Here is a 27,479-nt window from a genome sequence, read left to right as displayed (position 1 = left end):
TCCTGGTTGACAAAGGGGTCTACTGATTGTGTCCCGCATGCCTTTTGTTCGGGGCACAAAAGATATTATACTACAATCCCTAACTTAAACTGCCACAAAACCCATTCCAAGTAATACTGGTCTTTCTTATTTTGGTACAGTAGCTAAAGCCACGTAACGGTATTAGCCGAGACAATGCGAGGAAAAAGTTTTCATTGACTGCTATACTTCATGTGAATTTTATAAATTCGGTGCATCTTTAGAATTACGTAACCGATTGATGTATTGAACCCTTGAATTACCTTTACGGCAACGAATAAAGTACACTGTTGAAAAACCTTAGAGGCACTTATCGGGATAAGTAAATAACAACACAAATCAATGTGACGAAAAAAATATATATAGCACAAACAGCATAAACCAACAAATAGAATTAACAATTTTCAAATTCACAATTGTTCACACACACACACACACACACAAATGCTTAACAATAGCGAGCGGTCCAAGGCAAGTTAGCAACCAAACAACGAATCAAATAAGAGCAAAACCAATTCCCTTTCTTTGCTGTTTGGCCATTTGAAAGCATTGAATAAAGAAATCCTTGGTAGTGGGATTGAGAAAAAATTCCATAGTGGCTATTGAAGAGGTCTGATAGACGGTTGCAGCGTCTTGAATAGTCTCCACTGCAGCGTCTTGTAGAAAATACGGTGTTGTAAGTCTGACAAACTCACTGACTCGCTGATAGTCGTAGTGGGGATTGAATTCATCGTCACGTCGAGGTTCCATGGGCGCCGGAGTGCTCAACGGAGTAGGTCTTACCAGAATCACCGTTGGATCGGTTTCGTGAGCCCAACAGTCGACTTCGTTCAAGTCAAGGACCACTTGTACTTCTCCGTCTTCAGCATTCAGAACGCAAAAATTCTGGGTTGAAACGAGTAAAATCACGGGTGCCAATTGTTCGCGAATGGGAAGAGCATCATTAACACGAGCTCTCATGGCCTCCAAACAGCAACAAATCCGACTTGCTTTAGTTTGATGTCCAATCAGTGGTGGCATCTCGTCACTCAATTTCCACAATATTTTTGCTGGTCCAGAACATATGAGTTCGAGCTGATTGGTTCCCAATAACTGTGGTCGTCTTGCTTGAAACGGTTCGTTCCATTGGGTTGCGCTCAACAATCCTTGGCCGGTTTGCGCAACCAGATCAGCTGCTCCAGAAATAGGTTTAGCTACTACACCGACAATTCCTTTAGTCAAACCAACGGCCAGACCTCGCGGACTGACTGTTCCGTTCTCTATCAAAGATTGAAGCGGATGGTGAGCCAATCCACCCAAAGCACCAAGCAGGCTCAATCCTAAAGCGCTGAGACCCCAGCCGATTCCTTGGACCAATCCTGATGATAAAAATAATAACCAGAATATTTAATACATCAGAGATTGTGTAACTAAAATGCAAACCTTGGGGTTTTTTTCTTCGTCCTTCTTCGCTTCGTTGCTGGAAATCCGAATCGAAAGACAGGCGATCGACATTACGAGCCACACTACTTGCCAACTGGGTGACTGATGTGACCGTTCCAGCCGTAACGTGACTCACCAATGAGGCAGAACCATTAAAAATGCCCGCAAGGAAACCTCGTGGGCCACGCCATATGCCCTGGTATGGTAACCGAACGAAATCTTTCAAACCAATTGTAACAGTGCGGGCTAAGGCGGTTGGGGAACCAAGCAATTCCATAGACCCTACGACCCAGCCAGCTTTGAAGAGGGCACTGGAAACGTAATGCATTGCCAATGTTTGGCCTAGTTTATAAGGCGTCGTTAACACCAAAGAGCGTTCAAACGCGTCCAATCGGAGGGGAGAATGATCCAGTGCAATATAGAGCTTGACTGAGCTGCGTAGACTTAAATCGAGCGAAATGGTTCGCACTGTCAACTGATCCAAGTTGACCGAGACCGATAGGCTAGACAATGCATCGGCCACTCGATCCGGAAACGACACCACACCCGAAGACTCACTTGTTTTCTTTTTAACAATTTGCGAATTGAATGAAAAAGTGTTCAGGTAATCCATGGCCGCCACGATGAAACGGTCTTCGACAAAAAGAAAAATTGGATCTAACTGGAAATCGAGTGACGCTGGCCGACCAGAATTAGTCAAACCGAGTTCCAAAACAAAGAACGCGTTCTCACGAAGGGTACCCAGTAATTTGGTCAGCGATTTCTCCGGCCACGTGAGTGTAGCCTGAGCCAAAAGAATGACCGGGAAATCGAATCCTTGATTCTCTTCATCTTGAGGTCGATTGCCAGCTTCTGGAACGTTTGACTGCGGCTGATACATTTGGTTGTCCATTTGAATATGTCCGAAGCGGAGGACGATGCGACGAGCAGAAGAACTGTGCAAGTAGTCTATCAAAACATGGTCAGCTGTTAATCGAGACATTTCCCGGCGTTGGAAAGTAGTGTCATCCCGAAAACAAACACCAATTTCTGGCCAGTAAACAGTCGCATTATAATCCTTTTCTTCCGAAACGATGTTGGATATTCCGGCGAACTGATTACCAGCTAACTCATGAAGGTTTTGGCAATTTCGATCCGTCTTACAAGGTAGACGTGGAGTCGGGCGTAGTGGCTCAACTGGAATAGTTTCTACCGGTGAATGCGGAGGCATTTGCGGGAGTTCAATCCGTCCTCGGACATCCGATGCTGATATCTCAACGAGGCTGACGGGTTCGATGTAAATCGCCGTTTGATTGGGTGTGATTGTTCGAACAATTCTCACCATCACGTCGACATTGGGTGATAGGCTAAGGAATTGGTCGTATGCATGGCTTGGATGTACTGGATGACTCCATTTTGGGTTGGCCTCTTCCAAAGCAAGTAGCAATCTCGGAAGATTGGTAGGTGGTGAAACGTCCATGTAGCGCAACTGGCCCCATGGTGGGGTATAGAAGGCCGCTTCATTGGGGCCAATAACAGCATGCCAATAAAATTTGTCGCAATCTGATTCGGGTTGACCAGGAATAGAATCAGAAGCTTGTGCGTATGCCAAAGTCAATTCAGTTTTGTTGATAAGAACCCATAATGGGTTAGGATCGACGGCAACGGAAAGATACGTCAGTCCGTTTTGCTCCAATCGGGTAATGATGATGGGGCAATTGTTGATCGTTTCGGGTTCACGACATTCGTTAGACAGCGGAACAGATACGGAGTAACGTTGGGGGTTGAAATTGTAGCTGTTCGCGTTCCGAGATCCTGAATGGCAAAGTTGGATGGGACAACTCCAGTCCGAACAAGCTCGAATCGATAAGAAGAGGTGGTCTGAATTTTTTCCTCCACCTTGCCAAAATAGCAATGGAACAGCACAAGAGTCTCCTTTAGGTTCCATGACCGCCTGTTTCCATTCCAATTGATCATATCCAATTACGCAACCGGCTTTCAAAACACTCCCTGTGTCATTGTGGATACGGAATGTTGGTTGAACGGATAAAATGCGAATTCCATCGTGCATTTTAGACGTCAACGTCAAAAAGCACACAGTGCCATCTTCTGTATTTATTTGAACAGAACAGTGACCTTCCAAAGGAATGGCACCTTCCACTCTTGGTCGATACATGAAGTGAAAATGGTCTTGGTCCTGTAATAGTAGCGGTTGGGAATAGAATGCAGATTCCGTTTGTCCCTCTTTGGTGATGCCAATTTGAAAGGTATCGTCGTTCATAGGCGGAGGCGCCATTACTGCACGATTGGGAATCGTCCAGTAGTCGGTTGAATCACTGGCCCGTTTCAGCACCAAATCAATGCCAGCGTGGTTGATGAACAATGCCCATGGCTTCAATTCGACCAACAACGTATGGCAACATCGGTGTAGGCTGGAGAATGTGACTCGAACATCCGTTTTCGGTTGCGGAATGTCATTTGAGTCAATATAGTCCCAGTCTTCGGCAAATGGCCATTTCTCAACTGGATGGTCAGTGAAAAGTTGTTCCAGCAAATCGTCAATAAACGGTGGCTGTGGGCTAGCACTTCCGCTATTTTGCGAAGCCATCGTCCACGATAGTGGAACTGGTGGGGTAGATTCTGGTAGACTAGAACTCAGCTGAAAGCTTAGCTGGTGGCCATGATCAACACTGCCCGGGCATTCCATGACAGACTGACTACCCCGTCCATCAATTTCCGAGAAGACGGACGAGTTCAGTCCGGGAGTTCGCAGGTGCAGCCGTAGTGGTTGTGGTAAATACGAACGTACCATATACAATGGAGAGAAGAGAACCTGCATAATGGATATTTTTCAAGGCCGTTCGCAACTTGAATTATTAAAATAGATTTACTAATAATCGAGAATGATGGCTGTCAATTTTCTCTGTCCATAGATGACACCACAAGTTTAGCGAATCACTCTTGTCTTTTTGGGCCACTTTAAAAGCAAAAAAATTAAAGATTAACTTTTAATTTATATTTGATGACGTGTATACCTCGAACTAATAAAACGTTCCTCGTCTTCGTTTCCAGTTGGACAACAGGAATCAGCCCAGACCACGTATTACCGGATAGGCGCACTTTAACAGCGTGGAGATGCTCCAGTGGGAAAACAAATGAAGGAGCAACACAAGACGCACCTATTTGACCTTTCATTTCGCCTATTATGATGGCCCCACTTGGCTCAGACTTGGAAGGTACCAATTTAACTTCCAGCACGTGAGGCAATAGATTAGCGACCTGCACCTGGCCACGGACTGTGACTTGCTTCTGGATACAATTGAGCGCTTTGATGGTCCATATCAGTGGCAGTTTAGGGCGATTTTCCAGTACCGAACGGACAATCGTACCCGCTCGGTCAATGGAACACGGCTGACACCATCTCCATCTTCCACCTTCCATGCAAGCTTGCAGCTGATTACTTTCTCCCATAACTTTCCAGGCGTATTGATGAGCTCGGCGTGACGTCAGCAGTATCGATTCACCTGTCCCAGATTGGCCGATTCGCAAAACGTTTTGGGTGTCATTTTGTAGAACATAATCCGTATAGATGGGATCAATGTGACTTTCTCGATTAAAATACGCGTTCCATGAGCTCAAACACGCTGTCAAGGTATGAACGCTACATTGGCCAATGTTAAAATCCATGGATCTATGACTCGAAATCAATGCGGTCACGAACTTGCCCTCATCCAACAGGATTTTGACATCCATATCTAGAAATTAAATAGATTAATGATTAGGAACATGCAAAAATGGAAAACTTGTATACTTGTTGGCTCGAGAATAGGCTCATCAACCAGGAAACGAAAGTTGATGAGATTAGCTTGCACTTGGGACGACAGATCCAAAGATGCCGTTAACGTTTCTGCTAAACGATATCGTAAGTTGGCCGAAATGGAATGGAAATTTAGAGCTGCGAATGGGAAATCGGTTGGCATCGTTCCGTCCAGCTGGAATTGGCCATCCGGCAAAGATGATGGTGGAATAACCACTTGATTGTGTAGAGACAACGAAATCTGATTGAATGTAAAACCCAACTGAATGTCAGGCACCATGGAAGCATTGAAGTAAGAATCAATCCTGGTACAAGCCACCAAACCTAATGCACATACGTAATAATTAACCTTTTGCTGAACAATAAAAATTGAATGGATTTTCTTACTTGGCGGAGCAGCGATGATTTTTTTCGGCCGGTTCTCAGGCAAATTTTCTTCCGTGAAATGCATCACGATGCGCCACATATCCGAAAAAGCCACTTGATTATCCAAAAGTTCTTTTTCGGCTCTCTTCTCATCTTCCTGTGCAATCTGTTTACTCTGAGCAGACACGCTGGGTAAAGGAACTCGAGTGAACCGAGTTTCCGATAGCGAAAAACGTCTCAAAATTCGAAATTGTTGACTGCAATGATCCCAATACTCCAAAGTACAATCGACTTGTTCAACTCCAGCTCCGGGATCTTGATTGGCTCCATCCGCTTTCATCAGCGGGATCGGATAAACATCAACTCGGGTCAGCGCTCTTGGCTGAGGATATGCCCAGCACATGGAAGCCGGTTGGACGTTGAAAACCACCTGATACGGACGAGGTTTTTCTTCAGTTTGCATGGAGCTTCTGGATGAAGATGACTGTTGAATGGTAGTATCACGCACTTGGAAATCAAATGCTCCAGTCCTTAAATCATCTTGGTAATGCTGCTCATCCTTGTCCGTGGTGGCTTTACGGGTCGGCTCGTCATTCTGCGATGGACGGCAATTGTCAAGGAACCATTGCGTAAGTGACTGACACACGGAAATTTGACGCGGTCCAGCATGAAGACGAAGGTTATCGGCTCGACAAAATGCGTGCAGCAATGAACGTCCATCTGATAGCCAGTGGGGCCAGAGCAACTGGACACGACAATCGAGGCTAAATGGGTCGCACAATTGCAAGTTTACATCGGGGTCCATGTCCGCTTTGACGCAAAATGCATTTACTAGTAAGTTGGCTTCCATTTTCTCTCGCTTTTCTTCGTTCGTGTCAAATTGGCAATTGACCATCAGCGATATTTCGTTCAGGCCAGCAATAACCACGGCCGAAGTAACAGGTATTTCAACTATAACTTGGCTTGTTTTCAAATTAATTCGACGATACAGAGATGGTTTTGAATGCTCTTCATTCGCCTGAAAGCGTTTTAATTGTCCGACGATAAACTGAAGATTAGAAATATTATCGGCGTGGAGAATCAATTTAAATGGTCGGCCTAGTTCGATATCCATTTGATGGGAAGAAGTGATTTGTAGACGAAAAAGAGAAGGTGGCACGCCAGTAATGACGGACGGCTGTCCGGGTCGTGTTTCTGTTAAACTGATGGGAAACATGCTTTCATCCGGAAGCGAAATGCTTTTAACAGGGGATCCATCCGACCAGCAAGGAAGCTGTGACCGGATATCGTAGACTGCAATTTCTCTTGTTTCGTGCTCATCTGCTTTAATCAGCACATGAGGCTGGATGAGACTGACTAACGCGAAAGGCAGAAATCCTTCGGCTTGGGATGAGTAGATGATGACTCCAATCCGGTTAGACGTGAAAAATGAGTGACTTGGGAAACTGATTGATGGCTCTCCTCCAGAAGACAAATTGCTAACAGCTGCATGGAGGATTTCTACCCACTGGGCGTAGTAATTGATTTGTTCAACATCGATCAGTAGCTGTACATCACTGGAAGCGCTGATCTCAAACGATTGGCCAGCCACGACGCATTGTTGTTCCAAACTAACGATCGGCGGAGCGTAAACGGCGCGGAAGGAGCAACGGGCTAAAATGGGGGTCAGTCCAACGCGAGGTTCAGACGGTTGTTCTTGACGAGCATTCCATTCTAATGCTGGATTTTCGGCCATGGTATGGAGAGTCGAAGCCGGATTGAGCGTACGCCAAACCCAACTAGCTTGACTGACTTCACCCCAACATCCTGTAAATGAATTCAAACATCGATCAATTTATTTTTACAAAATCAAACAAAAATAGAACCAAGAATCACCTGAACTCAAAGACAAGCCAGACACATCGATCTGATATTGCCGATCTTCAACATCATGTCCTGGAACAAAAAGAAGACCTTGCCGTTCGGCTTCGTCATACAAGTCAGGTTTGAGCTGAGCGGTTCGACCGATTGGATTTTGCACATGGGGGGATAATTCTGCTCCATCTAAATTCAAAAGAAGAAATCTTTCCTGGACGAAAAACAGTCGCAATCCTTTGCTAGTGGCGAAAATTAACGGCAAGGTATGGCTACTAGCTGGGAGGGTAGAAGTAGGAGTTACAATCCGCGATAACGCACAAAGCGCCGGCTGGACAAGTTCAACAAAATGGTTCAAGAGAAGTTCTGTCACCACGATATCTATAGGTTCCATGGCGATATCCACTTCGTGTAGATAACTATCAGACTTTATAGCAACCTCTTCAACTTCCTCTTCAGTTTGATTGCTCTTCTTGCGTTTTCTAGACTGCCATTTAGAATGGACGTCTTGACGGCGAGCTCGGGTCCACGTCAGCGATAAAATTCCTCCAGCATTTCCTGCAGCGCTACTCTTACTTGTTGGTTGATTCTGGAAAACATCTGGTGGCGTAGCGGCTATCGCCGGAGCAGAAACTGTCTTGTCGATAGCACCGGATGGCATCAAATCACGCGTGATATCGTCTACGCAAGACAAGACGATGCCGTTTGTCTTAGATTCCAAGATCCACGTCTCTTCGATGAGCGTGAATAATTTGACCGACAATGATGTCAATCGTGATTTAATCTTGGCGTAATGATGATGTTGATAATCGAGAGAAGTTGTTACATCTTCCATGTCTAAGACAGTTCGGCTGGAAGGAGTTTCTAGGGCTAATACAAATCGCGGAACGGCCCACTGAAGCCACAATCCAAAATCAAAGTTCGATTGGCTGACGGATGTAGTCTGGCTGTTTGATGTAGAAACGCCTAACCAGTTCGATAAATCAGCGAACTTGTTACATAAAAGTTGTAGTTGCTGAACGTCGAGTGATACCTCGATGGCATTCATGTCGATATGAATGCACAAATCGATACTTGGTGGCACAACTTCGATAGACTTCCGCGCAACCGGATGATGTGCAGTAGATGGATTTAGAGCTATCGTCATTTTTAGCGAAATAGGCTCCAAAATGGGACAAAGGTTTTGCATTTGATGACCAGAAGAAAGCCCGAAATTTTGGAAGCTAACTGTCCACGGAAACGACGAAATGAGTGATCCGCTATCTTGGAACGGAAGATCCTCGAGGGTTAACGTCGATGTTCGGCTGTGGGGACACGCCACGTAAACGACAGGCAATTGGAATTGGAGTCGCAATTCTCCTGCGTCTCCTGGAATGACAAGACTGCTTGGCTGAATGTCAACGTGGAGGATGGAACGTTGAAGCATCCGTCGGATTGCCACCCAATCAAAGGGTTGATTTGATGAAACATCTTCGGCCGATTTGGTTAATGCCGATTTCTGCAAGCTTGACGCTCGCCACGTTTGACCATCCATGGAACTACTTAATCCGGAATCTCGTGCACAATTGGATTGATTGCTACGGAAAGATGCCGGTTGTTTCCTTTCCGTTTCTTCTTCCGGTTCGGCTGATTGCACATTCTCAATTAACGCATCCGAATGATAATTCAGCCATTTCAACCAACCAGGATCGAGGAGGATGTCGAAGCTAGACAGTTTGAAAATAAACACGGGTACAGTACTATCTGCTTCCATCTTCCGCTGGATGAGGCAACGAGGCGCCTGAATCAAGCATTCGACAAGGTTGTGACCATGAGGATCCGGCATATGAGAAAAGAAAAGTACTGGATTTGGTTGCAAGATGGACGCATCCAGCGACCTGAATGTCGTCCCGACACACACAGTTGATTGCGTTTGCATGTAATCGATTTTGATTCCGTTCATATTCAATTGCAAAATTGGATAGGTCGATGTATTTAATGCCTCTAATGGCCAAACTCTGGTGGGAATTGTAAAGCGATCTGTCAAAACGTTCCAGACAAATAAAAGGAAATCCAATTGGGGTCGACTAGCCAATAGTTCCAACGTTTCCGATTCCAGTTTCCAATGCGAAAACGCTCGTTCCGTTTGCCACAGTTCCGGCAACAGAAGTAGCTTCAGGCTGGCGGAAAAATTGCAGGGCCTGATGAGAGGAAGTTGGCATTCTTCCATTCCAAGATCAGCCGACAGTTCTTGCAATTTGAGTTGGGTTATGGTGTGGCATTGCTGAAGGAGAACAGGCGGAGGTGATGGAAGCGCCTGCAGCGCCAGTGTCAACCGGATTGGATACATGGGCCGGATAATTTGAAGATCGGCACACGTGCAAGTCAATTTCAGGACAGGCATGGACAAAGCAGAGCCGGAATACAAATTATCTTTCGTCCGGGTAACTCTCCGTTCAACAAGACGCTGTAAGTCAAAATCCGGATGCGGCGAATTGATAGAAATGAAAATCAGGGGCCGCAGGATTGCTACTTGATACGTCCTGCTGGGCAAACTACTGCCCATAATTACTAGCTGATCTGCTTCCGGAGAAGATGATGATCTCCGGATCAGTTCCAATTCGGGATCGGCATAATCTGGATAGTTGTAGAGATGAGCTGCATGGAGTAAGGCGCTGAGGCGATGGCACAATCCGTAAGAGACTTTCAATTGCAGTGGACTGACGGCTAGGCGGAACAGAGCCTTTTCGGGCAAGTTCCTGTACTCGAGCTCTGATCCTAGCTGTGACAGATATTCGGAAGTGATTTCGCTCGGAAGTTCCAACTGATACAAGTAATCAAAACCTAATGCTGGGGTGCGTTCCAACAGAGTAGCTTCAGTTTTCCTTTGGACGTGATCTTCCCACTGACAATTAGGTTTGGATTCCACCACATTTTCATCCGGGTCATAAAGTGAACCGTTCAGGTAAGCTGCCCGTTCGCAGCCTTGTAGATAATAGAGTATAATTTCTTCTGGCACTCCGCACAAGCAACAAGGCGAGGAAGGTTCTAATGTCAAGTGACTGATCCCTCCTTGTACGTCGACCCATTCAATGCCGACTAATGTTACTTGGAGGAAACATCCTTGCATTCGGGCTGTCAAGAAAGGCTGGAACCGAAGTCGACTTGGGGCGGATGAGATAGATACATCGCGAATCATTTCAGCCCATTTGAAGGTCCAGTTGATACGCTCAACAAATACTCCGAGTTGAAAGATTCTTTCGCGATCGGAAGGCAATACATCACTGCCTTCTGTAGCCTCGTTTTCCCAGACGGGCAAAATAGCGGGTACATAACCCCAAGCCCAGCCAGCCCACGACTGGCTACCAGAGTTTTCTTCTTCGTCATTGGCATCGTTATCGATTGTAGACGAATCTACTGCCTCTTCTTTTGCACTTGGTTTGTTTTTGAAATCACCAAGATATAAAGCCAGAGCCAAGTTGAAAATTCGGATAAACATGGGAATCTGCTGATCCGATAACGAAAAATCGAGTTTGGGGAAGAGAAAGTCTATGCAGGTTTTCAATGCTTTGGCCCCATTGGCATTTGGATACGTTGAGCACAATCGTACAGTTAACGAACACCTATATAAAAACGGTTCCTTTGCAGTCGAAAATAAATAAATTGTTATACTTGTCGTCTAAAAATAAACAAAGAAAAAAAAAAAGAAAACCTGGTATGTAGGGATTTTTCCTTGAGCGTTACACTGATCTAGAATTCAAACGTTTATAAGTAACAGGTAAATCACCAAGCTCATTTATTTGAACTTACCCAAACAAATAGTCAAATCAGACACTGTTACTGTCTTCCTTGACTTGAAATCTGGTGCAGTCAATTCTGTGAGGGATTAGCACATTTACGCACTTCAAAACACATCTAATTGCCAATTAAATGATAACCAAATTACCTGTAAAGGCTGTTTCCCATTTACTGTTTACAGAGGTAAGAGAAACTGTACGGGCATTTAGAGAAAGAACTATGTCTTCTTCTAAGTATTTCAAAATTACATTATTGCAGACAATACTGATGTTGTTTACAATTTTTGACATTAATGACTGAATGTAACCAGGAGGGCTCACAGTCACTTCTTGCCTGCAAATTTGTTTAAAGTGATTTATGAATTTATTATTGTATGGAGATAATAAATAATGACATACCGTTTTGATTTTGCTTTTTGGCTCTGTGCCGACTTTTCTGATGAACGATCCTCTGTACTTTTCAGCTTTAGTGTACATTCTTGTAAGAAATAAAGTTAGACATGTCTCATCACTAGTAAAAAAAAATAATCAACCTATAGTGTTGATTGTGATGACAATAGAGTCAGAGGCAAGCTTTGTCCAAGGAACATGAATTCTCAGTTCGTGAATGTGTCCACTAGAAAACGTGAAGGGAGAATGTAGTTCAGCTTCGAGTACATCCAATCTCAAATCCAAGTTGTGAAACACTGCATCACCTCCCCAGAGAGAAACCTGTGGCCATGAAATTAGAGTGTTCTAAAAAATTTTAAAAACCAGGTCAATATTGTAACAGTTTACCTGTGAATCTTCAGGTTTGATGTTTTTTATATACTTGTCGACGTAGCTCAGAATGAGCGGCGTGACGTACGATTCAATTTTAAACATTTTTTGTAACTTGTGAAAATCATAGATCGTCCATCTAAAAAATCAAGTGGGATGCGGTGTTGCACACGCGTCAAAAGCGCCAACGGCTATTTTGTTTTGCCAGCTGTTTTCTGACAGCCATCTATCGATATAGCTACGTCGATTATATATCGATCAACTACGAAGAGAAAAACAACAACCAAAGTTTGAAAATGGAAAAATGATTATCCAGCACTGCAGCATTCGATAATTATTTACGCGTTTCCAGGCGATACCGACTGTAAAGGCAGTAGGAGTTTTCAACAACGATCCATCAACGTTATTCATCTAGCTTACGAATTCCCGGTTTCATAATAACTACTCTGCGTTACGTAGGAAGTTTGTTTCCACGAACCACTGGATAGCTTTGAGGTTACATTATCTTTTTCGAGAATAACCTCCAAGAGAAAACATTTATAACTGTATTTGATTTATTGCGGGCTGAACGTAATGAACGACAGTTCATCCGGGGGGCGAGAGAAAACGAAACACCTTGTTGTATCACAAAAATTAATCATGACAACGATATAATATATATATATATAATTCCATCCATTCTAGCGCACTGTGTGACACATACAAAAATATAGTCGGCTACCAGAAATTCCACAAGTATACCAGTGATGCGGCTTGTAATCGTGATAGACGTTAATTGATTCGCTAGAAAGATTTTTACTCCGCATCGCTGGAAGATTTTTTTTTGTTTTTTGTTTGTACACGGAAAACAGCATATAGTCAATAAGGCTCTATTTCTGAATTTTAAAAAAGCGAAAAAGAATGATCCCGATTTTGATAGCCTCATAACATGGTCACACGCAGGCAACATTCAGACGCGTATATGAGCATGGGAGGACGGTTGTAAATAGTGATGATGAATACATCAGTTGATTGCAAAGTGATCACACATGACAATTAATATGTATATGAATGTATATGTAAAGTTGGTATTGCCCGCTGCAGAAAACAGCTCGTATTGGACACTTATTGACGAGCATCTCTGCCATCACATCCGAAACAAAATTCATTGAACACATCTACCACCAAAATGAAATCATCGTCATCCAAAAGAAAAAAATTTGATGCGAACAAAAATCTACAGGCACTCATTATAAAAAGTATAAACAAATGACAAGGGCAGGTGGGATGAGATATTATCGGCATTTTCCAAAACATGCACACACGCACACAAACACACAGGGCTCTCATACACAAGACATTGTGATGATTCAGGCAAAACATGAAAAAAATGGCTACTGTAAACAGCATACAAACTTGAAAGGGCAAAACCACAACTAACACCCTCCTAGCCAAAAAAAAAAAAAAAGATTTTTTTTTGGCACGCAATAACATAACACAATTGAATAACATGAATAATTCCCTTTTTCCTCTTTAATTTTCAGAGACTAAGGCTAAACGGAATCCCCATGCTAGGGTATTTCCAAGTACTCGAAAACGTTCCTTCGAACAAGATTCTGTGTCTGAAAAAGAAAGCGAATCAGAGAGCTGTTTTCAAGTGAAGATATTTCAGGTACGTTTGAGAACCTCGACCGGGAACACCATTGGGTAGTTTGAAATTTCCGTGGTCTCGGCGCCAACACAACACAAACGCTCTTGAAACAAAAGTTTGTAAAAAGAAAAGAAACATTTCAATTGCTATTCAGGTTTTGTTATTTCACCAATACGGGGAATCGTTGACTAAATGATTCCAGCTGGCAAAATCGGCCCAATAGTCGATCTTGGAATTGGCCGACATCAAATCAGAGTATTTGCCGGTAAGTGATCGCCTGTTGTCTGTCGTCAAGCCATTGATGAACCCCAATTTATTTCCGCCTACACTTGGATTCGTTCCAATCTTCATAGATTCAATGACGGGTTTGATAACGACGTAATTTTTGCCCATGTTATTGTCCCAGAATTCACCAGCGTCGCTCTTGAAACGGATGCAGAATTGGATACGATTAGATGGCACCACTGCTGGAATCAAGATTTTGAATGAAAAGGTGTCGAACAGGTTGATGGCTGACAGCGAAGTCGCACCTTGAAGTCCACTGGGCACGAATGTAGCCTCCACGTCCGTCTGTGACGCCCAGTTATCGAATGTTACTCGGATCGTCACTTGTTTGGAAAACGACAGATTCTTGACTTTGACGGTGCCAATCAATTGCTGGTCCGCCTCCTGGACTAGGACGTTCTCCAGCGATAAATTTTGCTTGTCGAGACGCGATCGGAAGTCCAGATAATCGCAAGCAGGCTGGGCAAATGTCAATTCCCAGCGATCAGCTGTGACTTCTGCAGAGGCACCACCCGTCACCTGTTCTAGAAATTCGGCAGTCCATCGTGGCGGGCAATCGCTGGGCTCGGTCATCATCTTGACTTGCGTCAGAGAGAGTCCTTTATCATCGGCAAACACGACATGCTTCTTGGTTTTGGTGGGCGACATCGGTTCGGCCGCATCCTCACTGACGGGCGAGGATGGCTCCGAAGCAAGTTCACTTGATGACGAATCCGCATCAGTACGGACAACTAGACAGGATCGAAGCGGAGCGTTAACGACGACCGATGTGCTACGATTGTGACGTGAGGCGAGAGGGACGCTACGCCTGCCAATCGATTCGGAAGCAGCTGCGCTTCTCATTAGGGCAGGTGACAGCGTCATATTGCTAAAATCAAAATCGAGATTGTTGATTCCGTTCGTCAATGAGCTGATAGTTGTTGCGGGTTGGCGGACGCGATAAGACGATGTAAAAGGTTGACGACGGAAAGCAGAACGACCGGTGCTGACATCTAACGGACCCATCAGAGGACTGACGAAAAGCGGTGGACTAGCAGCGAGATACATTTCCACATCCAATTGCATGACTTTCCGTCTTCGACGTCCTTTTGGCGATTCTCGATCTATTTCCAGAAATAGATGGGAACAAAGGATAATACGTGTTAGAAAAACCCAAATGGCATTGTTTATTGAAGGCCAATCCTAACAAAGATGACATGGCGAGGTATACTCTACTTTCTCTCAAGCTTGTCTTGGAAAAACAACAGAACAACACTAAGACCGGCTGAAATGTAATTCCACCTTTTTTCGCACAGTCGACCGTGACATAATTTTAGACGCACCTTGGGTGTCTAAAATCAGACTTTATCACGTCCGGATTTGATAAATGTCAGTCAAGGTCATGCAAAAATGGCCCCCTCTCCCCACATCGTTTCCAAAGAAAAAAAGCCCCCCTCCATACAAACAGCCATTGCAGAAAGAAATGCACGCACGTAGGCCTTCACAATGAAAGTTGACATTTTATTTCAGCCCCCCCATTAACTCCACAAAGCACAAGGAAAGGTAAAAACGATACTTACATCCACATGAATATTGACTCGGAGATCAAGTACTGATACCAGTGAGCAACGTACCGACGATTCATGCAGAAGATCACTGGCCTATCGACTAGTAATAAGTAAAGGGGGTTTGTGTGTGTGTTTTTGAAATATGTCGCGCACGGGGGGGAAGAAAATGGCGTCCAGATTTTATAAATGTTAAGTTTTTTGACACTGCATAGACCACGAGCACTTACACACACACGACCTACGCGTCCCGAAGACGGGAGACGAACTGACATACTGGGATACCGAAAAAGTTTCGCTTTAGTTCTCCCTCTGGGTTGAAGTGACGTCACATGAGAGGATCACGTGAACCTACTAGGGCGACCAATCCGCACTCGTTTCACATGCGTGGACATTTCCCCTTCCCTTTCCACCCGCGCCACTTCTTCCTAGTTTTCAATTGGAAGTCCACGAGGCATCCTAAAAGAGTCTCGAAAGGGGAAAAAAAAAAGAAAAATCACATTCAAAGAAACAATAGAACAATCGTCGTCGAGGAGGTGTTAGAACATCATGCAGGTTGACTTAGTGTTTATATTCCAATGACCAGTTGATAAGATTACATATGTTGACAATACGCTTTGATTGATTGTACAACTAGTGTTGATGAACTTACGGTAATCTTATCAAAAATGCAAATCTGCGTTGTGGCTTTTTGCACACCGCACATTCTTGACGACTTTCTTAGCTGTGAAAAATCAATTCAACAAAAAATCTGGACGAAAAAAACAAAAAAAAACAAAAGCAGAACAGGCCGCTAACATGTCTCTTTTCAATTTCGGCTAGTAATCAAAAGATACAACAGATTCCGCCATGATGCGAAGAAACCAAAACAAGTTTGACACGAGTTGTGATGGATTAAACAGCTCAAAACAATAACACCATGTTTTGTGCATCGTCACCCAATGTTTTTAATGTGAAGCGTAGCATTTTTTTTTTTTTTTAATTTCGCTACTTATCTATTGGCGGAGGTGAACGTCCGTTTTACGAATCAGTTGGTAAAATGCACGTGTGGACCGGTTACGGGAAAAAAAGATCTCTCTCCCGCTCGCTGTTGCCATGGTTCAATTGATCACGTGATTCTTCCGTGGTGGTAAGGCGCCAACTGTTTAATGCCGAAGAGAAATCCGCCCCACTTGATACCAAGTTTCTTTCTCTCTCCTGGGTGGTTTAGAGAATCCCAGTATCTTTAAATGAATAAAAATCCAACCATAGATACGAAAAAAAAAAAAAAAAAATCTTATAAGATGAACAATATTTTCAATCACGTGCTTTTCACGCCATTGTTATCAATAAGGGCGTTTTGTAAAAAAAAAAACCAAGGCCGTTAGATTTTTGGCGAGTATTTGGCCTCCAAAAAGGGCTAAATGTTGTCTTTTTCTTGGGGCACCAATTGGTTGCTTGTTACCAGGAGCCAGTCACGTGATGGGACAATTTTCTGTGTCTTTCATTGCCCGATTAGGGAATGTTAAACAACCGTTGCTTTTTGAGAATCAAACCTTAGAACAGTCTGGTGACCGACATACACTTTGGATAGAGAGGCACACGATTTTTCAACACTTCAGAAAATCACAGCATTCTAACAATTTTTAGGGAGGTATATGGAGGAGGTGTAGGAAATGGGTGGGACCAGAAAATCTTTTTTTTTTCTCCCCTCTAGAAAGTCTGTCTGAGAGTCAAAACATTCCTCCGCATCTTTTCCCTATTTTCCAAAGACCATGGGGAGTCTGAACGGAAGAACAAGGTCATTAAGAGGTCAGAAGATTTTTCTCCCCTCTTTCGTTTCTGAAAGAAAATATTGTTTTCATTCGCATTTTTCTCCGACGAAAAACGTGTTAAAGTTAAATATTAAAGAGTCATCGACATCCGATTTTTTTTTTTTAATGATTTGATTCCCCCTTCGCCCCAATTAGAAATGCCTTTCGTGCTGTACAGAACACGTGACTGTCCGACATCGTGGCTTGCAGTTCCGAACAACCCCAAGTCACGAACGCTCCAACACTCGAGAACTTTGTCCGCTACTAAAATAGCTGGATGCTGCAAGTTTTTCGTGCAGCTATTTTTTTTTCAATGGATATTTTTAATGCCACGAGCGAAACGTGGATATTCCTTTTTTTTTTTTTAATTCGACGGTCGACAAAAACAAGGATCGATCACACCATTTTCCAAAATCTTAAAATAGTTCCGAGCTACAGACAATCGTCGCCTTACATATTTCCTGATTTTTTTTCTCAAGTCATCCATCATCATCATCTATCCATAAAACAGCTTTCTCTTTTGGCGTATTCTTTAAATTGTGCACGTGATTTTGCGTGATATCCGAGACAGCGAAAAAACAAAACAAACAACCATGTGTTGCATGTGCGCAACAGCCCCGTTTCATTTTTCGAAGAACGAAAAGAGAACATTGATTCGAAGAAATAGAAGCACGTGTCTTCAATTTAAATGACATGCAGCAAACCTTCGAGAAAATGGTAAACTATCGATTCCCTGCTACATGGTAAATACAAGTTTATTCGAATGTTACTAAGAAATTCTAAACCGGCCTCGGAGAATGATATTTATCTTTTTATGGAGATGCTATTGACATAAAGTTCCGTGGGCTGTAAGATTTTTTCTTCCCCCTCTCTCCGAAAAAAAAAAAGAGGAGAGATGCCCAAATATGGATAAGGCATATCACCTATAATGCTGTAACAGCCCTCGAACCCGTCTACAAAGCACGTTCTTTTTATCTCGCCCTGGGATCCGACCATTTCAGACTTAACATAACTTGATTTTTTTCTTTCCATTTCAGGCCTACAGGGCCAACCGCTCGTTTTTCTTTCAAAGAAAAGAAAACCTATATCATCAACTTCCCTAACTTACGGCAATTAATAATCAAGACAAAGTTCTACCCTAAAGCGTAGTACAGGTGAAAGACAGTAGAAAACCCATTTGTCCTCTCTATGTCAAAAACGATTCTTTTTTAAAAACTATAATAAAAAGCTTTTTTCAACAGAGGGTTGGTAGAGAGAACAATTTAGAACGTTGCCGTGAATGCAAAGCCGGGACTTTCGAACAGTTGGCAACAAAGTTCACGTTGTAAAGCAGACAACGGGAAAAGAGACTTAGCAACAGAACTCACGCTTGTTTGAATTGGACAAAAAGGGCAGCCATGGTGGCGCGTTAATTCTTTTCCCATAAACAAGCTTGTCAAGATAATTTTGGTGAACGTTCTCCTCTCTAAATTATTAATCAGAACAAAAAAAAAGCAGACTAGAAACGGGGACTAGAATAATGACTGCGGAAATGTGCGAACGGGTAATTAGTATCTTTGCTACCATTTGCTAAGGCAATTGAAAGTATTCGAGAGTTAGATTATTACGTTTCACTACTGTAGAATGATAGTTGTGGTGTGGTACAACGAAAACATAAAAGCACGGCCCATGGCTGTTATTGAAATTCAACAAGTTCTGCCAGGAACGCGCTTTTACTACTTGAATGCTGCTGGGGAAACACGAGAATAGTAAGTTTGACATTCGATGTAGGCCAATTTTACCTGAAATCTGGAAATGACGGGATTCTGAGTGGTAGGTCTTGACAATCAAGGGCGACGAGGTGATCACGACACAGGGAGTGTACTGTATGGGATTTCTGTTAACCCAAGACATGTCTGGAATGATAATAATGTACTGCATCAACTTTCTTTTATCTCGGTATGTTTGTCTTTTCATTTAGATTACTTTTTTGATTTTTTGCGACCCCAGTATTCGTACGACAAACATTCCAGCAAGATGCATCGATGACGGAATTTCATGTTGTCTCGCCGACTTGTCGTTCAATTTCCAGCTGTCTCCGTGCCAAATCGCCATGGTTATTCCTAAGCAAAAAAAAAAAAATTGCCACGTGTGGTTTAAAGCTACCCGCAAACTCGGTCGATGATGAACTTCTAGTTTTTGCCGTATCTCGTTTTAGCTACAACTAGTATCTATATGCAAGTTTCGAAACTTGGGAACTCATATTGACAAATGAATCACCCATTGTACCAAAAACCAGACCAGCTGAATAAAGACATTTACACGTGAAAAAAGCAGCTTGAGCCAGTTTCGCCTATTTTTGGCTTACACACATTCAAGTAACGCAATTTTGCAAAAAAAGAAAGAGATTTTGAGAAATCCGTTCACTGGGTCTTTTCGACATCAACTGTTTTGGACTTACGGCGTCTTTCAAGATTATATCTTACTTGGTTTTCTTAACAATACTTATAAAATTTCGTGTAGCACGTTATAGTTGCCAATGAAATTTTGGGATGCCAAATAGTTTACATTAATATTAGTTTGAAGGATACATTTCATGGCATCGCTCCAAATAATTGTTAATCCGCCATTGCCATCCCGGCAAAACTGGTGCCATCTAGTCGCAGTAACTGTAAAAATTCCTTAACTTTTACATGAATTTGCAACAAGTTAGAATGCATTACGCATGGTGGATCGATATTAACACAAATTGCCACGAAAAAATATTTAAATTTTCATACGTCAAATGTGCATGAAGTACGTGTCAAAGTTAAATACTTTTTAGCTCGTGGGCGTGAATTCAATTTGGGACTAGCTCAAAAAAAAAAAAGAAGAAATAAGGGCGGACTGACCTAGATAACGCGTATGCCATGAATGTTTTTGCTGTCAAGCTACCGTTTACGTGGGTACTTATAAGAAAGATCGACAACAAGTCAATTGACAGTATATTAAAGGTAACAATATGGTTGTAAACAATTGAATATAAGCTGCATGGCTTTAACACGCAGAACTGGTTCTTTAGCTGTATGTTGTCTTCCACTTTTACTGACAAGAAACTTAACATTTACCATCGTAACTATCTTAGTCGTTCTTGATAAACTTTATCTTCGGCAGGCATATGGAATATGTTTTATGGAAAGGAATCGCAAAGAATACTTTGCTGGGGAATCACGTAATCATTCCCATGCGATTGATCTTGGCTGACAAGAAAGAATGTAAAGTAAACACGAACGGTTTCGGACACGTAAGCATATCCAACTCCTGCAAAACAAATTTGATCATTATAATTATTTAATATTCAAAATTAGAATTAATAAATAAGTACCATTTCCCCTTCTTCGTTTCCAATATCAAGCCACAGAGTGCGAACTCCATCATCAGCTGAATGGCGTAAATTGCCAAACGGGGCTTTCCAAAATGGAGCAGGCAGGGTATTCGATTTTTCAGTGCACTGCATTTCGGTAGCTGGATAGAGCTTTAAACCATCTTCATAGTGCAAGTAAAGACGAGCCTCTTGTCCCCGCCATAAACAATCTAAACAATACTGAAAAATAGGATGATAGAAACGAATTCAGATTTAGAAATATTCTACCCCATGCGGCTTCTCTGACAGCGACCACGCAATTGTGCGTTCCTGTAACAAGGCCACGGGCCCAGGATGTCAAATCTCGTTCGCACTCCGCACGGAATACGCGATTCACAACTCCTTTAGATGTTCCGGTACGAATACAAAACGTACAGAACTCCCCTTCCGTATTACTTTTATTACTGCTTACCAACCTGATTATAATAAACGTGATAAGTTACAAACAATGAAACAAGATGCCGCTTTGGAGTTTAAATACCTTGTCATTAGGAGTGGTATGCGAGCGTTGGGTTTGGTCCAGCCATCAATGCACCACGGTACCGTGTCATACAGCAAAAGATCACGATCAGTCAAGGCCACAAAAACTGGTTGCCAAAGTTCGCTTAAATTATCGCTCGTCAAGAAGGATGGATCGTTGCCATGACTGTTTAAGCTTCCATTATCAACATTACTACTATTATGAGCATCTTTAGGTCGCGGACCCAAGAGGGCCAACCAACCCCACATTCTTATGGAAGCTGTAGTTAAAGCTTTCGCAATCCGATGCCCGTTCTCGGCTAAGCCACGTGATGATAATACCGAAATGGCTGTATGTAACGACGCAAACCTGGAAATAATAAAAAGGAAAAAAAAAACATTAAAAACACTCGATTATGATAGAAATCGATTAATAATACCATTGGGATGCTTGCGATACGTCTAACGCACGTAGTAGACACGATTGTTGTCCATCCGGCGAGTGAATTTCCAAAACTCGGTTGTCATTCTTTTTGCTAGTTTTCAATCGTCTTGCCAGGCAGCAGAAAAGAAGAGGAACCGATCGTGTATCCGGCTTGGTGGACGCTTGTGCCACATGAGAAAAACCCAAAAACTGGCGCTGCAATTCCCATCCAATGTCGCTGAGTAGCGATGCCTTCCGGATGTAAGGCGTCACTTCCCGAAGGTACTTCACTGCAAGGTAGAATGATGTCACCACTAAGCCACAACACATACGGCCAGCGAGGAGAGTAGTAGTCGATCGTGGAGGTAATGAAAAACGAGAAAGGGATCATGCATCAAACAAGTCATCTAAATGACGGATACTTGTGATCACCCTAGCAGGGAAGCAGGATGTAAGTTCAACAGTTAAAAACAAAAGGCTAAAATTGAGGGGAGAAAAGCTAACAAATTTTTTTAAAACAAAAACAAAACTAAAAAAAAAAAAAAATGGAAGAGGAAAAAAAGAAGCGAATGAAATAAAATTACTTAGATTACTTGAAAATTGATAAACAAAGAATGCGGAAGATGCGTGATGTGGCTGGAAATATGCAAACGAGCAGTATGTGCAAGAGCTGTGCAAGCAAACACGCTTTCAATATAATCAAACCTGTTTTATACGATATTATAATGTCGTTGCAAGACGGACAGGTCTAATAGGGGAAAGGCTAACGAATTATGGGAAGAATGTGAGTTTATCCACGACAACTTTCCCAGTTTTATCGGTAACAGAAAAGTTGGTGTGGACAACTTCAGCAGAATCCTTCTATTTACACGGTACCTTCCAGCTCAACAGTTCTTCCGGCATTTTTTAAAGCAGAAACGGCTTCATCGTGTGTTGCGTTATGTAGATCTTCTCCATTAACGGAAAGAATAGCATCTCCTGTTTACAAAGGAATTAGTGAAACATTATTATTAAAATTTAAATAAACAAGAGTAGATTTTATTACCGACATATAGTTGCTCAGTTTGATCTGCTGCCAATCCCTTGAAAATTTTAGAAATCAAAATTGGCATACGATTTTCGCGGCCACCTTTGATTGAAATGCCTAAACCAGTGTTATCTGACTTAATGATGCGAACAATTCTCTTTTGATTTGCCAGTGAATCTCGATACTGCTCAGCTGAAATTATTGGTGTATTAAGGGTATCTGTGTTGTCTCTTTGGTTTGTTGATGGATTTTCAAGTGTGATATATAGACACCCAGCATCTCCATTTAATGATACTGTTGCTGCATGCCATTCTTCTTTAGCCCACACTTCCAGTTGGCCAATTCTGTCATAATTTGTCATTTCTGCTCTGTAAAATGCACAATATAAATCAATAAATTGGAAAAAAAAGTTTACTTAACATCTATTTGAAAACTGCTTAGGAATGTTTAACAGAACAGAGGTAATCTGAAATTACTAGTTCTCTGCACAACTGTTAACAAGGTCGCTGTTTTATCGCCAGATACCTGTACCTGGTTTTTAAGCCGATCGCTCCACTAAAGCATGGCTAGGAAAAAGCCAAATATACAACAAAAACGGTGAACCTCAAAGGAAATCATATCTTCGAATTATGATTTCATAAACAATAATTAATACTCGTAAGCCCTAATTTACCAAACCTTCCCAACTGTAAACACACACACTTGTGGTAACCCAATACATACAGAGACATCTACCGTGGTAAATAACCAATATCTCAAAAGTGAAAGCGCCTTGTCTGCCACGCCCGGTGTGGCTCGAAGGCTTCCGTCACAACAGACAACAGAGATTGAACTAAATATCGAAACTAAACTGGTTTTTCGTTTCTTCCAATCAAAACACGGTTTCGCTTTTATTATTACCTAATGCTAAATACGGTAGGAACTCAACTTTGGATTACCTTTGCGTTACGACACTTCTTTTTACATTGCAGCGTCAATATGCAGACGGCTGCTAGGTTTAGCGAGGTTCAATGCTCTTCTGCTGGCTATCAGTGTAACTCTTTCAGTAACATTAACCAGGCTTCTCTATGATCGAATGTACACTGGCAAATCCTTGAGACGGAGCAGCTGTTTACCCAGATCACGTTTCCCCCTCTATCCTTTAGCCTGGCTTACAACGTAACGCCTGAACTTGGGTTTCGCTAGGGACGTTTGTCGGCCAAAGAATGGGTCAACTTGAAGCTTTGACATAACAAGTCTTTTAGTTCTTTAGCGCCGCTTCGACTTTGTGTTGATTCGCGGGTTCGTTGCGTCCCGCTTAACAGTCTTAAAGTTTCGTTTTTGCCCCTTTCTTCATACTTTTATAAAATATTCTATACATAAAACTGCCATTTCTTCTAAGAAAATCACACCTTTTGCGATGCCATTTCCAAAAATAAATTTGTGTAGAGCCATAATTCACTAGATAGCTTCATTATTACCCTTGCCTGTTCTTTATTTTTATTTTGTTAATAGATCAATGAGACTGTCATCAGAAACTGAAAATCCATGATGAAGTGCAAGATCCAATATAGTTGTAATGTAAATAAAAAATGTGTCCTGTTTTAGTATTTCTTTCAATTGAATGCCAGTTGTACAATCCCAACCCCAAGAGGTTTAATAATATCCGTTAGTTGTGTTGTTGCTGAACTTATAGTTCGAATTAGTTGTCCCAAGACCACATTTCAAGTGGATATTATGCTATTAAAATAATCTGACATAATTATACCTATTTCAGGATTTTCTTGAACATTCTTGGCAACGCCTTGTGGATTAAACAGGATGCAGTCTTGTGGTTTCCATCAAGTCTCAAGTTTTAATTTCTGGAACGCAACTACCCAGCACTTCAGCCACGATCAAGTCGGCAGGAAATGGCTAGTTAACTGTGTCAGGAACTAGATGAAAAACGGCTCTTACGGATCTCCTACATATAAAACATATAGGAAAAGATAGTTAATGATATACAGTACATTCCGCGATTTGCCACAGAACTCACAGCCATATTAAAAGTAGTTGCAGGAATCTCCATCTAGAAGTACATAATAGCTCGTTGTTCAACCTAGTAGATTGATTTTTTGACAAATTTATTTTTTACGATACGCCTTGACATCTTATCTTATATTTTTGTGGAATAAGTATTTGGTAGATGTCTTCATTGCAATTTGATTTTCGCGGGTACAGTTTCAGCCATCTAGTGACTAAAGGCTTCAACTCTTTCAGATTTCTAATTCCTTTTCATCTAAATAAATGTTGCTTTGTGAAAGAAAGTTCGTGAAATGAAATTATGTGTTTGGTACAGTGTTAACATAAGAGAAACTACCATCGTCGGTTTTTTTTTACAACGGTAAATTACTTAAGAAAAAAGAGAAATTTAACTGCTTCATGTCTAGTGTCCTGTATGTTTGTTGTCAGAGATACTATGTTAAGTTTTCAAGTGTCAAAAATTGTTGCAATAAAATGTTGGACAGCCCTAGTTCTAAATATCATTCTTTTATCTAAACATTAAACTCCTGATTTCAGGTTAAAGCCTCATAGTAGTAGTGTTAAACTGATTACAATAACTAACTTGTATTAGTTTTAAGAAATAAAAAGATATAAGTTGCTTTTTCCTATTTATTGTTATTATTTTTCTTTTTTTATTCACTTACCAACAGTAGCGTGTCTTTTGAGGCTGCATTTTAATGTTTCTTCCTCTCGGAGATGGATCAATCCAAGTCCTCATCTGGTGTCCAGCACAAAACACTTGTTCAGGAAGGCAAGCACATTTAGATAAATATTAGTGATAAAAGAGGATATTGACTCTTCATGAATGTACTGTTTGTAAAGGAGTAATGAGCTCAGCTCAAAGATCCTTCACTTGTCCTAAAATAGGAATTTTTCATGAAGGTGATAGAAGCTGCTTAAGTTCGTTCTTTGTCTGATTCTTGCTTCACACATTTATCCCTCAGTTTGCAGAGAATGGCTTGTTATTGAAGATAGTGCCTTGGCTCATCAGCTTCAAGACCAGGAGAGTAAGTTTCATTCAATTTAGAATGTTGTTTTAATGGTTGACAACATTTCAGCATTTTATTTAGTTGCAGCCCATTATGGACACAATCGGGAGAGAAATCGCATTGTTAGAGGGGATGTCTCTCAGGCGCGTTCAGAGCAAGAGGATGAATTAAAGCAAGCACTTGCTTTACAACAGTTTCAGCAGGAACTCCGTCTGCAACAGTAATGCTTCGCACCATTGCCTTTCTGTGGTAAAAGGGTTCTTTAATCGAAAATTAATATAAATTTTTAAATAAAGAGAAAGAGAAGATGAAGAAGCAGCAAGGCTATTAGCAGAAGAATTGGAAAGGGAAGAGGAACTTCAACGACAAAAGAGAGTTATTCAAGATGAAAAACTCGCACAGAAGCTACAGGTGACTCGGTATTCTTAATCAAAGATTTGAATGGCATAAAAAATGTTCATGTTTATCAGACTGCATTGGTTCTAAAACCTCCTGGAAATCCCTATACGACCGAAAAAGTATCTCGCCTTAACAAAGTGGAACCTATCTCCTCTTCAGTAAAGTATGTTTGCTCTAATACTTTCATTCACTGTTTCATGATAAAAAAATCTTTCACACGTTATTTTGCCAGAATGTTGGATATGAATCAACCTATGTCGGAGGAAGAGTCTCGAGAGTGGCAAGAACGTTGCGATGCAGTAGGTTCCAATAAATTAGCAAAGAAAGACATAGTAAAATTTAACAAATATTGTTTCATAGGAAATGGCTCGAAAACTGCAACAAGAAGAGGAAGAAGAATCAAAATTCCGTAGAGATGTGACCGATTTGAGCCGAAAACTTGCTATTGAAGCAAAAGATCTCGAGTTAGCTCAAATGCTACAAGAAAAAGAGAAAGCTCGTCTACGTAAAGCCAAAGAAAAGGCTCGTCTTAAAGCACAGCAAGCCCTTCAAGCCCAGCAAGCCCTTCAAGCTCATTCCCAACAACCGCCACAAACCCAGCCGAGCCAGCAAACAGTTAATAATGAGGAGGACTTTAATCGACATGCAAATTCCTTTTTACCTACTGGAACTCAAAATATTGCTGCTTGCATTGACCCTACGTGGGCCAGAAGATATCATAATCCTGAAACTCGATCTGATGTGGTACCAAGGACACAAATTCCGATTACCGATTTAGGTATATTGTTCATTAGAATAAATCAAGAAGAGAATAAGATTGGTTTGTTGTTTTAGATTTTCCTGCACCGGTTCAACCCATTGTTTCTGGTCATCGACGAACTCCTTGTGGAACTCGATCTGAATCACCTGCTACAGAAACGGCAAACGTCGATCAATCGCGAAACAAATCTCGGAAAGGATGCTCTCACCAATGATTTAAACGCCTTAGTTGTAACCTTGTCATTCAGACCTAAATAACTCTTAATCCTTACTAATTATTTCGATCTGAAAATTTTACGTTCCACCTATTTTTTCTTCTTTTTTGTTTTAGGACCCCAAAGTCTTGTACTATTTTTTTTATTTAATATTAGCTTTTTATGTAACACACTTACCTGCACCGTTTACTTATAACTAACTTGTTAACCATCCTGACCATTTGGTTGCCTTATTCTTGTCTTACCATTTCGTCCAAGCGGTTACGGTGTTTAATGCCAATGAAACTCTTGATCTAATATGTTCCGTCCCGTCTAATGTTTCGCCTCAATTCTATTTACACAGGACCAAATTCAACTTTTCTTCTTCTTATGAAGCAGCTTTGAAAGTTTTTGCCTTGACCAAATATCATCATTCGTTTCAAACTGATGGGTATATTGTACGAAATTTTCGAACCATTTTACTCACAACTTAAAATATACTGATTTTGTAGTTCTTGTAACACGTGTTAGAGGTATCGTATCGATTAAAACACGAGGTCAATGTAAAATTGGGTTGCTGA

At 41.7% G+C, this 27,479-nt stretch overlaps 4 protein-coding genes across 9 annotated transcripts; 1 reads left to right on the top strand and 3 right to left on the bottom strand.

Annotated features, from left to right (window-relative positions):
• Positions 1 to 361: 361 nt before the first annotated feature.
• Positions 362 to 12,173, bottom strand: LOC130704020 (intermembrane lipid transfer protein VPS13B-like). The gene is made up of 13 exons (XM_057525493.2): positions 12,010 to 12,173; positions 11,766 to 11,943; positions 11,632 to 11,710; positions 11,382 to 11,566; positions 11,246 to 11,311; positions 11,148 to 11,185; positions 7,478 to 11,075; positions 5,624 to 7,408; positions 5,231 to 5,560; positions 4,455 to 5,174; positions 4,311 to 4,396; positions 1,441 to 4,252; positions 362 to 1,376 (listed from the first exon to the last, which is right to left on the bottom strand). Exons 1-13 carry the CDS (start codon positions 12,094 to 12,096, stop codon positions 514 to 516), a joined length of 10,827 nt encoding a protein of 3,608 aa, XP_057381476.1. The 5' UTR covers positions 12,097 to 12,173; the 3' UTR covers positions 362 to 513.
• Positions 12,174 to 12,844: 671 nt separating this feature from the next.
• On the bottom strand, positions 12,845 to 19,138 carry LOC130704023 (protein phosphatase 1 regulatory subunit 3C-B-like). Of its 2 annotated transcripts, none has more exons than XM_059496541.1 (2): positions 19,025 to 19,138; positions 12,845 to 15,009 (listed from the first exon to the last, which is right to left on the bottom strand). In XM_059496541.1, exons 1-2 carry the CDS (start codon positions 19,134 to 19,136, stop codon positions 13,787 to 13,789), a joined length of 1,335 nt encoding a protein of 444 aa, XP_059352524.1. In that variant the 5' UTR covers positions 19,137 to 19,138; the 3' UTR covers positions 12,845 to 13,786. The 2 variants fall into 2 exon arrangements, with proteins under 2 accessions (XP_059352524.1, XP_057381479.1); XM_057525496.2 differs by lacking the exon at positions 19,025 to 19,138 and adding an exon at positions 15,466 to 15,855.
• A 1,056-nt stretch (positions 19,139 to 20,194) lies between these two features.
• Positions 20,195 to 23,740, bottom strand: LOC130704272 (beta-1-syntrophin-like). Of its 4 annotated transcripts, none has more exons than XM_057525752.2 (8): positions 23,474 to 23,740; positions 22,554 to 22,903; positions 22,385 to 22,486; positions 21,525 to 21,822; positions 21,107 to 21,454; positions 20,854 to 21,041; positions 20,587 to 20,795; positions 20,195 to 20,522 (listed from the first exon to the last, which is right to left on the bottom strand). In XM_057525752.2, exons 2-8 carry the CDS (start codon positions 22,894 to 22,896, stop codon positions 20,430 to 20,432), a joined length of 1,581 nt encoding a protein of 526 aa, XP_057381735.1. In that variant the 5' UTR covers positions 22,897 to 22,903; positions 23,474 to 23,740; the 3' UTR covers positions 20,195 to 20,429. The 4 variants fall into 4 exon arrangements, with proteins under 4 accessions (XP_057381735.1, XP_057381738.1, XP_057381737.1 ...); XM_057525755.2 differs by having other exon boundaries at positions 21,525 to 21,798; XM_057525754.2 differs by lacking the exon at positions 23,474 to 23,740 and adding an exon at positions 23,067 to 23,214.
• Positions 23,741 to 24,786: 1,046 nt separating this feature from the next.
• On the top strand, positions 24,787 to 27,419 carry LOC130704273 (coiled-coil domain-containing protein 50-like). 2 transcript variants are annotated; one of them, XM_057525756.2, is made up of 10 exons: positions 24,787 to 24,897; positions 25,208 to 25,308; positions 25,380 to 25,439; positions 25,502 to 25,564; positions 25,628 to 25,766; positions 25,843 to 25,957; positions 26,017 to 26,108; positions 26,178 to 26,244; positions 26,306 to 26,723; positions 26,780 to 27,419. In XM_057525756.2, the coding sequence occupies exons 2-10, from the start codon at positions 25,254 to 25,256 to the stop codon at positions 26,917 to 26,919; spliced, it is 1,149 nt and encodes a 382-aa protein (XP_057381739.1). In that variant the 5' UTR covers positions 24,787 to 24,897; positions 25,208 to 25,253; the 3' UTR covers positions 26,920 to 27,419. The 2 variants fall into 2 exon arrangements, with proteins under 2 accessions (XP_057381739.1, XP_059352525.1); XM_059496542.1 differs by lacking the exon at positions 25,380 to 25,439.
• Positions 27,420 to 27,479: the final 60 nt, after the last annotated feature.

The sequence above is a fragment of the Daphnia carinata genome, chromosome 8 (genome assembly GCF_022539665.2).
Source record: "Daphnia carinata strain CSIRO-1 chromosome 8, CSIRO_AGI_Dcar_HiC_V3, whole genome shotgun sequence".
In the NCBI taxonomy this organism is placed as follows: Eukaryota; Metazoa; Arthropoda; class Branchiopoda; order Diplostraca; family Daphniidae; genus Daphnia; species Daphnia carinata.
This window is presented reverse-complemented; position numbering and strand designations above follow the sequence as displayed.